Source organism: Lolium perenne, chromosome 2, assembly GCF_019359855.2.
Source record: "Lolium perenne isolate Kyuss_39 chromosome 2, Kyuss_2.0, whole genome shotgun sequence".
Taxonomy (NCBI): Eukaryota; Viridiplantae; Streptophyta; class Magnoliopsida; order Poales; family Poaceae; genus Lolium; species Lolium perenne.
Window position 1 is genome coordinate 164,928,667 of NC_067245.2, and position 13,303 is coordinate 164,941,969.

Genomic DNA, 13,303 nt, shown 5'->3' on the forward strand with positions numbered 1-13,303 from the left:
GCCCGCACTTCCCCATTGCCGCTTGCTCCTGCCGGCGCCCCACTTCTGTGCGGCTCCTCAGTCTCTCTCTCAGTCTTGTCCTCCCCCGTCCTTCAGCTCCTAGACGCCGCTGCTCGCATACCCTCGACGCCTAGGTCGCCGCTGGTCACCTCATATCTGACCTCGACGATTCGGCACACGCGGACGTCGGCAGTCCAAAGACCCTTCGTCACCGCAAGCTGCTTGAGCTGGAGCTGCAGATCTGCCGCACTTGGACACCGGCAGTCCAAAGACCCCAAGCAAAAAATAAACCAGCAAAAGGTGTCGTTCCTGCTGTGTGGCACAGCTACCGCCATCTCTGTTCCTCCCGGCGATCGATCGCCGCTGCGATGCAGCGCTGGCTTCCGGCCCTGCTCCGTCGCGCGGCTGGCGCGAATGGAGACAGAGCCCCCGCCCGCCGGTGGCTCTCGTCCTCATCCTCCCGCCTCTTTCATGGCACCCAGGAGCAGGTAACCATCCTCCATCCTCATCCAAATCCCCGTTCCGTCACCGCAGCTACTGACTAGTGGCTGACCCACGATTTCGCGTTCCGGGAAGGGGAAAACCTGTTGTATACTGAAGTAGTATCATTTACTAGTACTGTACCAGTATTTGGAGAAACAAAAACTATTAATACTCTTTTTCCACGAAAGCGAAATCTTAGATTGCCAAAACTGTTTTCTGTGTGCAGGGGTTGGTTTGATTATCCAAACAAGATTTATTATGCTATGAAGATAGCTTTACTTATTTGAAGACAGTATATTTTCTACTCTATTACACACTTGAACGTTTAATTTGATGTCTTGCTTTGCTTATGATTTAAGGCAGGATTATAAGGTAGACGCGTATCCCAAGTTATAAATTAAAGAGAAAATCTCCAATTTATATTCTTTAAGGGAGGTGGTAATGTAGTTGCGTGCAGGTATGGATGCAAAGCTGTCGGAGTGAATACAAAATTAACGCATCGAACTGTTCTTTCTGATTTTCTTCATAATTTTCTATGTTGAGTGCTTCTGACTGTTCGCAATGTCAAATATGGTTGTTGGCTTGTTGATGATTATTTTGGCGTTTGCCAGGCGATAGTTGTCAGTGCGTTAGTTGGCGTTTGGTGAGAAGATTCGTCCTCATGTTTTTTTCCGGGTACCGATCACGACCTATACCTTGGGTGCGAGCTGACTACAACATTTCCCAACAAACGCTAACGACCACTATTCTTGTGAGGAGTCCAGAAGATCGGCAGCAAGCTGCGCGTCATGGGGCTGCCGGTGGACAACTCGGAGGCGCCCCGGCCACACGTCGTGGAGGACTGCCGCGGCGTGCTGCAGCTGCTGAGCGACGGGACCATCGTCCGGTCCTCGGCCGCGGCCTACACGGTGGAGGACCGCGACGACGGGCGCGTCGAGTGGAGGGACGCCGTGTACGACTCAGCCCGTGGCCTCGGCGTGCGCATGTACAGGCCGCGCCTGCGAGAAGGGAAGGGGCGGCGGCTGCCTGTGCTGGCCTACTTCCACGGCGGCGGCTTCTGCATCGGCAGCTACACCTGGCCCGGCTCCCACGCCTGCTGCCTCCGCTTCGCCGACGAGCTTCCCGCCGTCGTGCTCTCCTTCGACTACCGCCTCGCGCCGGAGCACCGCATCCCGGCAGCCCACGAGGACGCCGCCACCGCCCTCCTCTGGCTCCGCGACCGGCTACTCGACAATGCTGATGACGGCGACGACGTCCACGCCTGGCTCGCCGATGCCGGCGCCGATCCGGGGAGGCTGTTCGTGTCCGGCGACTCCGCCGGCGGTAACATGACTCACCACGTGGCCACGCGGTTCAAGGCGGAGGGGCTCAGCCCGGCCAAGATATCCGGGTACGTCCTGCTCATCCCGGCGTTCGACTCCAAGACGCCGACCCAGTCCGAGCTGCTCTCTGCGGGCACCGCAGTCCTGAGCCGCGAGGTTGCCGAGCGGTACAGCCGGCTCGCTCTGCCGGTCGGTGCTAACAAGGACCACCCGATGCTGAACCCGCTCGGGCCGGACAGCCCGAGCCTGGAAGCCGTCGGCGGCCGCATGCTCGTCGTCGTCGGCGGCGACGACATGCTCAAGGACAACCAGGTGCGGTACGTGGAGCAGATGAAGGCTGTGGGTAACGACGTGGAGCTCGTGGTGTTCGCCGGAAAGGAGCACGGATTCTTCTCGAGGAACCCGTGGTCGGAGACGGGCACCGAGGTCGTCCGAGCCGTCGGGCGGTTCATCCACAGAGACGCTGCCGATTCTCACGATATTAATTAATGTGTTGTAATATTATTGTAATCTCGGCCAGGACCATGAGTGGCAGTCTGGCAGATCGAGCGGGCCGAGGATTGCAGGCAGCACCAGGCGACCACCAGTGCTCTGCCCAGATCTGGAGAAATGCAGAGCCTGGAACGCGTTTTGTTCTTTCAAACTTTAGAGCAAGTAATAAAGCTGACTCAGCAAGCTATAACAATTAAAATAGTGTTATTTTGCTTAGGTGGATCAGAGAGAAGTGGAGAGAGAAGTGGAGAGAGAAGAGAGATGAGCTCTCATGCAAGAGCTGGCTCTTGCACGTGCTCCTATTCACTTTGTGAGTATATGTGGTGGGCCTTTTACACATAAAGTTATCAATCCTTAAAGCAAACTATTATACAAGTTAGCTATAAGCTGACTATAGCTGGTCTTATAGCCAGCACCTTGCTGCACTATTAGAATTACTCTTAGCGGATATATCGTCATTTGTGCCTCGTTTTCCGAAAAGTATATTAGACTAATCACAATGGAAAGTATCATAGACTAGTATCATATATATGATACTAGTTTATGATACAACACCTCCAATGCATAGTATCATGAAATTAGTATCATAGTTCCATCATATTTAATGTTTTGTAAAATCTCAATGCAAATATGTGTACATGATGTGTTTGCCACTAAAATTTTTAGTTTTACGTGCTATGATATTGTATCTACCTATGATACTACTCTCACATCTCTCCTCATTAATTAATGTGCCACATAAGATTTTTACCTACATGGCATGCATGATACTACCTATGATACTCCCATTGTGGCTAGTCTTAGAGCACAGGCGATTTACACAAAAATAACCCTTTGCTGCAACTATAGCACAGACTGATCCTCCGGCCAAACTATTTCACTCATCTAACCCTTTTGTGTGGCGCCCCTCATATCGGCGCCACACCTCACTGTGTGGCGCCCATGCGGGCGGCGCCACTCTCCCAGCCGACGTGGTGTCCTCGACGCTGAGTTGTGCGCCGATCTGACGTGGCGACATGTGTGGCACCGCTCCCATCGGCGCCACACATCCACTTATAATTGCCCAGAACCTCCTGTAAGACAATTCTTCTGGGACTTAGCCGTTTTGGCGAGGCTGTTATGTGGCGCCGACGCCACGGGCGCCACATAGACAATCTCGCCAAAACGGCTAAGGACTAAACTTCCGGAGCCCCTGGATGTTTTCGACATATAAGTTGCATTGTGTGGCGCCCGTGTCGTCGGCGCCACATTGTGAAGTGTGGCGCCCATGACGTCGGCGCCACACAATGACCAATCCATGAAAATTTCTACCTTATTTGAACAGTTTGCAATACAACAATAGCAATTTCAATAGCAATTTCATACACATAGCACACATCATAGCTCACATCGTAGCACATAGATTCAAACAACACGTAGCAACAATAGACATGGTTCAAAATGACATATAGTTCACAAACGTAGCAATGACATAGAGTTTAGAACACGTAGCAATGAAGATAGAGTTCAGAACACAAATCCATCTGTCATCGACGTGTCATCCTCACGGGCTGCTTCCGGACGACCATCCTTTTCGTCTGCTGCTGTGGCTCTTGTTGCTGTTGCTCCTGCTCCTCCTGCTCCTCCTCCTCTGAAGATAACGGCTCATCGTTCCTCATCCTCCTCAAATATGATCTCCGCGGCGGGGCCTCATCCTCCTCAATGACAACCTTCTTTCCTCGGTTGACATAATCGTCCGGAGTGTATCGTTTTGGAGCCTTTCCCCTTGGCTTCAACTGGTAAGCAGACAATGTGGCTTGCTTCTTGCCTTGACTCAGAATGCCTTGACTCAGAATGGTGTCGTCGTCAAGAATCTTCACAAACATGAACACATGAGATTACAAAAGTTGAAATTAGTAAGCACATGTTTGACAGCAACAAAATACTCCATACCTCCGCCTCTTCAGAAGAGGATGTAGCAATTTCGCCGTCGCGGCAACCTAGCAAGTTGGCTAACCGCCACATCTTTCGTGCAGTGTTCTGCGTCATGGAAGTCATGGTTACAAAGCCACCCGAACATAATAGCTTACATTCAAAGTTGGTGATCGTACCTTAATGAAATGCCGCAACGGTCCGATAGGCTTTTCATCTCTATGGCTCTTTTCCCAAACAACCTCGCACTCCTCAGCTGTTTTTTGGATCTCTGTAACATCCCAAAATTTTCAAAAAGACAAACAAAATGAATTTCCTTTTTCCAAAAATGAGAACCAACAAAAACTTTTCCTATATAGGGTGCTATTCTTAGTGCTCCTACCTATTACTTGTGTTTTTGCCATGACGAGTGTTATTATGCTTATGTGATAAACCCTAAAACCCTAAAGTGATCAAGTGAAGATCACAAACCAAATAAAATTAAAAGAGAAAGAAATCAAATAAGAAAAACCCTAAACCCTAACCTCCTCAAAAATCCTTTGGATCTATTTTGAGAAACCAAAATAGAAGAAAAATACATATGTGGGCCTATAGCCCTAATATGGAGATTTTGAACTCTACTTTTCTTACTTTGCTAAAATGGTGGTGAACCCTTGCAAAACTTACTAAACCCTAAACCTCATCCCTCTTGTCATAAATCTTTGAAAAATAAAATAAAAAGAAAAGATCTTATTTAAGAAAAAGGCATATGCAAGCCTATGGATACTTGTTGAAAATGATGAGCTTTGCCTTGTCTACCTTGAGTAGATGAATTGAAATACCTCAACACACTCAACAAATCACTTACCAACCAATTCAAGTGTGAAACAAAATAAAATCAAACATATGCATAGAGGCATATGTGCCTATGGCTATTTTTGTAAAACTTTACTCTAGGCCTTTCTACTTTAGTTAGAGGATTGGAAAACCTTCATAAACCTTATCTAGTACTTCTCAAACCCAATCCAAAGTGAAACAAAGGATTTTAAAAAGAAAGTAATAATGCCATAGAGGCATATGAGAGCAAATTATCAAATTGGAAATTGAGGATCTTGACCCTAAGACTTGTAGTGAATGGTTGGATCACTCCTATATACCATTTCAACACTCAACAACATCAATTGGGTCAAGCCTAGTCAAATTAAAAATCAAATGCCACATATGCATAGAGGCATATGTGACACATAGCCATTTTCACCAATTCTTGTCCTATGCACTTCTACTTTGACCAAATGGTGTGAAACCATCTCTAAACCTAATCTAACCCTAAATTGACCCTCAACCTTGCCCAAGTGAAGCAAGGGGAGAACATTACAAGAATAAGAAAAATTGACATGTCACCTCTCATGTGTTATGGCCAATTTTACAAATCTTTGAGCTAGACCTTTTGGAATGGTTTCAAGGGTTGGGAAATGTTCCTAAACTAGTAAGAATCACTTTGGAGTCAAGAAAAATCAAATCAAAAAGAGAGAAAACAAATAGGGAGAAAATCCCATTTTCACTCACATACACATTTAGCCATTTTTATAAATTTTGACCCTAGACCCAATTGGTCTTCACCATTAGTTGAACAATGTTACTAAACACTTATTACGACTTTTGGAATCAAAGAAACACAATTCAAATGAATTTCAAACTCAAATTTGGATCACATGTGATAATGGTCAAATCTGCCATTTATATTCTGGTCACTACTTTGAGCCCCTCTATCTCAAGTTTTTCAAACTAAACTTTCCCAATTCTTTGCATGTCATCCAAGAGCACATCAAGGTGAACAACTTTTGTGAAGACAACCATGCCAAATTCACTTTGGATAAAAATCTATGCTCATGTAAAGTTAGGACTTTTTAATATGTGGAACAATCTCACACTTAGCAAATTTGCAATTCTTTGAATTTCTAAATTCCACCAACACCTCTCATTCTCTCTGGTCATTTACAACTCAACTCAATTCCTCACTTTCAAATTTTATAACCATATGAACTCAACCAAATTTGGGCAAAATTGTAATTTACCAATATGTAACTATTTGCCACTATTTGAAATAGTGACTCTACCACCAACCCTAATGCCCCTAACTATTCTACCCTGTCCCCTTGTCCCCTCTCTTCCTCATAGCAGCCCAGAAACCCTAAGGGAAACCCTAGAGAAGCAAGGACATGGCCATGCCGGCCCATGCCACCATGTCAAGCTCCCCTCTCTTCTCCTCCTCCCTGGCCATGGCCACCACGTCAAAACGAGCCACCTCACCTCCCTAGCACCACCTACACTCTACGTTGTCGAAGAAAATGCCGCAGCTCGCCGGAAAACGCGCGCCCAGACCCTCCCAGCATGCCGCTCGCGTCGCACGTGCGCACGCCGCGGGCAAGCACATAGCACGCGCCGCCTCGCCAGCTCAAGCCTCCCCTGGACCCCCTAGCTGCGCGTTGAGCTCCGCCACCTCGCCAGGAACCCGCCAGACACGGACCAGTGTCCTCGCGCCGCCTATCGCCGACGACCGCATCGCCGGATTCCCGCGTCCGTGCCGCCAGAGCTCGCCATTGCACGCACCCATCTGGCCGTCCCCCACCTCGTCCCCTAGCTCTCTAGCACCGCCATGATCACAGCTACCTCGCCTTGCCGTCGCCTAGCCCTATCCCTCGCCGGAATCGCCGCACCGCTGTCGCCCTCGCCGCAGACCCACGGCCACCTCGCGCCACTATAAAACGAGCACTCCCCTGGACGAATTGAGCATGCCATTGTCTTCCCCACTCCCTTCTGAGCCTCCTCGAAACATGTCCCATCCACATCGCCGCCGGAGCTGCCTCAATTGCATCGACGACCGCCGCGCCAGTACACCTGCGACGACGACGATTGGAGCCACCTCAGCTTCTCCCACGACCACCGTTCGCTTCCTCGTCCTCGACAACGCCGCAGTACACCCTCGCCAAGCCTCGCCGGAGCCCAGGTTGGCCGTCGACCCCCACCACCGCCGCGACCAGGTTAGGGTCTCATCGGGGACGACGACGACCCAGGGCCGCCCGATCGCGTTGTAATCTAACGGCCCACCGCATCCCGTACCGATTCGGGTTTTTAACCCACTGACAGGTGGATCCCATTGTCAGCTGGCCCGTGGCGCGTTGAAACATTACTGGGCCGGCCCACCTCTCTCTTCCACGTTTTGGCCTGTTAACTTTCCCGCCCAAGCCCACGTTTTCAAATTAGTTTAATTCTTTTCAGAGAAATTTAAATACTGGTCCTGTCTTAGAAATTTAATAGTTTCAAATCTACCCAACCACATTTGATGAATTTTATGTTGTTGGAAAGCTTGTCAAAAGATCTATCCAACCCCACTGGTCCCACCTGGAATTCTGGTGTAGAATTAATGTGACAAAAATAACAAGGCAGGAACTTTTGTGAATTCAAATAAATCTTAAAAATCAACCAAATTGAATTTTGAAGTAATTCCAATTGCTATAATTCACATTTCACTTACTAATTGTTTATGCAAAAATATGGTATGGTTACCTCGAGTGATCATGGCCCAAATTAAATAAAGGACTATATGGCTAGTTATTTAAGTGATATTGTCCAAAACTATTATGCAAATTATATGAAGTGTTTCACTTCATTTAAATCTTGTCCCAAATACTTTCATATGAAGTATTGACCCCTGGTCAAATACTCTCACATGAAATACTTGGAGATTTTAAATCATTTGTGGAATTATTAAATAGTATGAGGTGGTCTACCTCATTTAAATCATTTTCTCAAAGGATGATGATGAATGGTTGACTTAGGTCAACATGGTCTCATGTAGGATTGTTTGAGAAATTAAATCCTAAGAAGATTCAATGAGAGGAAATTATTCCTCAAGAACTATATGGAAACTATCATTTACATATGTAATGAGAGGAAATTATTTCTCTAACACTAAGTAAGAAAACCCTAGATTAATTCTTGGTCGCAATGATAAGTAATGATGCTAGATCATTTGGAGTGAGCCATTAAGGCTAATTAGGGTTACTTAAGTATTGTTTGGTGATTGTATCCTCGTATTCGTATATAGACGCTAGTGTCGGAGAATACCAGGAAGAGGAAGGATTCTACCCAGAAGAAGAAGAGCACTTTGACCACCTCCACAACCAAGGCAAGCTAACACAAATGCAAGATAATACTCTTGCAAAGTGCAAAGCTCACCATGAGCAAGGCATTACCCCATTTACTTTATGCTTATGATCCTATTTCCCAGTTTTACTTTACCAGCTTTATTTACATTTGTTTTATCAAAGTACTTCTGATTTATGATTCACTTGATTAGTATTGGATTAGCACAAGAGTATCAAGGTTAGCCTAGAAGCAAAGCAAAGTACTTAGCACCCCTCATACTTAGATGCTAGTGCTAAATTAAAAGTGACTCCCTTAGTTGGGAACTTGTGAAATGAAATGACTTTGAAAACCTTGGAATGATGAGTCATTCTATTTGAAAGATTTTGAAGGTAAATATGATCTGTGAATGACTTGGTGAACTTTACCAAAACTGATGGTTGGGTTCGGATGCGATACCATTCCAATTTTACAAGTACCCCCACAATACCTGAATCTGGGGAAGGCTTAGCTGGAAATTTAGGTGTCTTAGTATGGGTTCCCTCTGAACAAGCGTCATAGGGGTTATGCCGAGGCTGCCTCCGTTGAAAGTGAAATGACGTGAATTGAGGTGAATTGTACGGCCAAGCCCTGTGAGTTCCCGGGTTGGCGGTTTGCTTTCACCGGGAGGCCAAACTCATGGGGAGAGGTGCCTATACTAGGGTATGTAAATGAAAGGTTAGGATTGGTAGTTCGCGTACTGCGTACGATAAATTAGGGCCAGTTACCCCTGACGAGCTATTGCAATTGTTGTGGCACAAGTGTACAACCTCTGCAGAGTTAAACCTATTCGAATAGCCGCGTCCGCGGTCATGGACAGTTGGAAAGGCCATACTGTTCCATCATCAGAACTTTTCTAAAAACTATGAATGGTGAATGGTGACTTGTGAATTTGAATTGGGAAAGGTGACTTTGACTTCGAATCACAACAGAGTTGTGGGAATGACACTAATGTTCCCACTTGAGTTAGTTAGCACATGAAGAGTTGTTTACTAAAATGTTTGTGAACTAAAATTGGCTTTATGCAAAATAAACTAGAGCTTAGCACCCCTTACTAGAATTGTTAGCACTTACATTAGTATTAGTTTGCGAGTACTTTAAAGTACTCACGGCTGTGTCCCTGGCTATTCAAATGGCCAGACTATGAAGAGGAGCAGAACTATCAAGATGACGACCAGCAGGACGCCTACGACAACTAGGGAATCTTCCGACGTCAGACGTTGGCCTGTGGACTAGAGAGTCCCTTCTACTTACGCTTCTGCTATGAAACTATGAAATTTGTGTCCGTTGATCAATAGATCAACTATTTGTGTAATATTGGATCATGTGATCTCTATTTGTAAGACGACTATGGTATGTAATGAATGATGACTTATGATATTCAACTGTTATGTCTCGCAACAACAATATTCCTGGGATTGCGATGTATGGCATAACAGGCATCTGGACTTAAAAATCCAGGTGTTGACAATCTCGGACCGCTGTGACAAACATATTATACACAATTTAAGCGAGCACATGCCAATGTAGATGATGTACTAGTTAATGAGAGAATCCATTACCACGAAGTTCAGCTCGGAAGCAATAGAAGTCGATCTCCCTTTGCGAGCATAGATGTCGTGCTGGCTTTGCGCAACCTCATCGAACTCGATGGGGTCGTCCAAGATGTCGTCATCATACGCGGGGTTCACTAACTCAGTACGCGTGCTTTGATGAAACCATTGGAGATAGTTGTTGAAAGCGGCCAAGTCGTGAGGCACAATCTCCACATGGCCAGCATTCTGTATCGCTTCCAAATAGTGTTGGAACGCTGTGACGTGGCCTCTATGATGGATACGCCAATTTGTGATCTTCCTCTGCCGCTGCCTATCAAGCCTGCAAGAATCAAGTAGTTAGATTCTACCTCTTCAATCAACAAGCTTCCATCGCATGATTCCAGAAGTTTACCTATGAAGCGCGTGGTCCGTGTCTTGCCACTGAGGTGGGAACTCCTGATACAGCCCAACCTGTCTCATCACTCTGTGCGGCTGGTGGTATTCAACAAGCCACATGCATATGAGTGGGCAGCGCATACGCCTGAACCGCGCCTCCTCAAGGCACTTGGGGTTGAGGTCACGCATCCCCGCGCCAATATGGTAGTAGGTACCATATGGCTCCCAATCCACTTGCAGCATACAAATATTTCAGAATTTACAACATGCCAGTAGAATTTATGAACTCGGATTGCAAAAGAGTGATCGGTTACCTGCTCAGCGGTAAGAGTGTCCAACTCCTCAATGTAGTGCATGTACATGATCTTTGGATCGCTCGTCATCTCCGAGACATTGTCCCAAAGGTATGCCCAAGTGGGCTCCCGATCAAGGTTGTTCCGGTGATGAGGCCATGGCCTCTCGTTGAGTATCCTGGGCTGCTCAACTGATAGGCGGTCCCAGCTCCATACGGAAAGTAGGAGCAAGCATCCACCAATACCGCCCTTTCCAGTCCTGCGACAAGCTTCGTCCAACTGCGAAAATAAGACATTTGGTTAGTACTTTGTCTAGCACACTACTATAGAAGAATAGTACATCCAGCAAATCATCACCTGCTGGTAGAGGTAGGCAAGTGACGTTGTTCCCCAACTCCACCGGTGCTCCAACACCGTAAGCGCCTTGAGCCAACACCAATGGGCCAGATTCCCACCACTATCAGCAAAGAGATTCCTCGACAGCATGTACCACAAGTACACATGGGTGTACGTCCTGATAGTGTCCTCGTTGGCCTCTGCCGGGCATTCTCCAAAGTTAGTCCCGATCCAAGAGAAAGATGCGCCGGCGGGAGTTCTCTCCTTCGGATCTTCTGGCGGCGGAGGAGCCATGCCAATAAGCGCCTCCATTTGCTGGTACCACCCATCAGAAGCTGTGTTCATACACAGTGGGTCGCCCTGAATAGGAAGTCCAAGTATCATGGAAACATCCCGAAGAGTAGGGGTCATCTCGCCGTCCCTCAAGTGGAAGGTGTGCGTCTCCGGCCTCCACCGGTCGACAAGGGCGGTGAGTGCCGCAGCATTCATGTTCGGCCCCTCACGGCTTACAAGCGATATGAATGGGAGAAGACCGGTAGGCTGGATGAACTCCGTGTACCTCTCGTCATACGCCATATCTATTGTGCCATGGTAATGAATCTTCAAAGGGTGAAGATCCGTTCTCTTCTTCGTCAAATGAAAAGCCCGGTGATCCTTGTCATACTCAATATCTAAGAGATACACCATCCTACATGTTTAGATAAAACACCATATTATGAGCCATTCCTAACAAATATATATGAGAAACACATACATGAGAATATATCCAAATAAGCCATCACACATACATCACATACATACATATACATACGTATCTAGGGATAAAAAACCATATTATGAGCCATTCCTAACAAATATGAGTTATTCCATCACAAATAATAGGCATATGTAACACATTTGAATGCATTTGCATAATAATATGGATACACACATATCTAGGGTTCCTACACATACACATTCATTGAAATTTGATGTCTAGGGTTTCAACAAATCTAGGGTTTCAACACATAGATACATGAGAATATGGATTTCAACACATACATGAGCACATGGATTCAATTTCTAAGATTTTCATATCTAGGGTTCCATGTATAATTTGAATTAAATCCGAGAAAATCATGGATTAAACGAAGGGGATCGAGGGAGAATACCTTGAGGAAGGGATTGGGAAGAGATTGGCCGGACAGATCTGATGATTTGGTAGTGGATTTGGTGGGGGAGAGGGGGGAGGAGGAGGAACCACCGGCCACCTCCTGTTCTTGACGCGAAGCAGAGAAAGAGAAGAAGGGTTGGTCGGGCTGGGGCGGGCACGGGCGCCACACATAAGTGGATGTGTGGTGCCCTTCCGAGCGGCGCCACAGTTTCACCGTGTGGCGCCGATGGGAGCGGCACCACACATGTCGCCACGTCAGATCGGCACACAGCTCAGCGTCGAGGATGCCACGTCAGCTGGTAGAGTGGCGCCGCACGCACGGGCGCCACACAGTGAGGTGTGGCGCCGGCGTGAGGGGCGCCACACAAAAGGGTTAGATGGGTGAAATAGTTTGGCCGGAGGGTCAGTCTGTGCTATAGTTTCAGAAAAGGGTTATTTTTGTGTAAATCGCCTAGAGCACAGCCACGTCTCCCAAACGCCCTCGAATCAAGCGTTTGGGACGACTCCGCTTGGTGCCACGTTTGGGGATGTTGCTGCTAGTCATGGCCCCCAAACGCCCCCCAAACATTAAAATAACTTATTTTTATTTTTCTTTTCATTTCAATAGAGAGAAGGAATTTGTAGGTACAATCGAGATTTTTAAAGTAGTGCAACATACTAAACAAAATAAAACATAAAAACTGTGGAAAAATATGTTCAAACTAATTTTTAACTAGTTATTCTTTGATGGCCCGGCCTCGTCGTTCCCACGGAGGCGTTTCCTGCTCGTCACCTCTTTCGAAGACCTCATGGCGTTTGACGCGTTGGAGTAGCTTGTGTCCCCCTCCGACGAGTAGTCCTTGATGTATTCGTCATCGTCGGTGCTCGCTGGCTGCGCCTCTGCTTTCGCCCAGGCCCTTGACTCCTTTGTCGATGCCACCTCCTCAGCCGCCTTCTCCATCTCCATCCGTCTCCACCTGGCATATTCATCCTCTTCCTCTTCCTCCTCCTTCTCATGGCCGTCGTCGGTGTGTTATCACCAGAATTTAAACCGGATCAGAGGTGGGCTGTGATTAAGATGGGCTTGGAGAATATGCACGGAAGATGTACATGAATCGGCCTTGTACACGAAGTTTGGGCTAGTTTGCCCGTGTATCTGTAAATATAGTAGGATACGTGTCGGTTGGCTCGTACACGGTTGGGATTATTCCCACGTTAGAAAGTCTACGGACTATAAAT

The 13,303-nt window shown here is 47.0% G+C and overlaps 1 protein-coding gene across 1 annotated transcript; it reads left to right on the forward strand.

The window, feature by feature from the left end:
- The first annotated feature begins 206 nt into the window (after positions 1–206).
- On the forward strand, positions 207–2,496 carry LOC127333853 (strigolactones hydrolase CXE15-like). Its single transcript, XM_051360290.1, has 2 exons — positions 207–488; positions 1,248–2,496. Exons 1-2 carry the CDS (start codon positions 369–371, stop codon positions 2,292–2,294), a joined length of 1,167 nt encoding a protein of 388 aa, XP_051216250.1. The 5' UTR covers positions 207–368; the 3' UTR covers positions 2,295–2,496.
- The last annotated feature ends 10,807 nt before the right edge of the window (positions 2,497–13,303 follow it).

Excerpts from the sequence above, each read along its gene's own strand:
- LOC127333853 (XM_051360290.1), top strand. The coding sequence starts at position 369 with ATGCAGCGCTGGCTTCCGGCCCTGCTCCGTCGCGCGGCTGGCGCGAAT. Across the intron at positions 489-1,247 it reads TTCATGGCACCCAGGAGCAG|AAGATCGGCAGCAAGCTGCG; the intron begins GTAACCATCCTC and ends TGAGGAGTCCAG.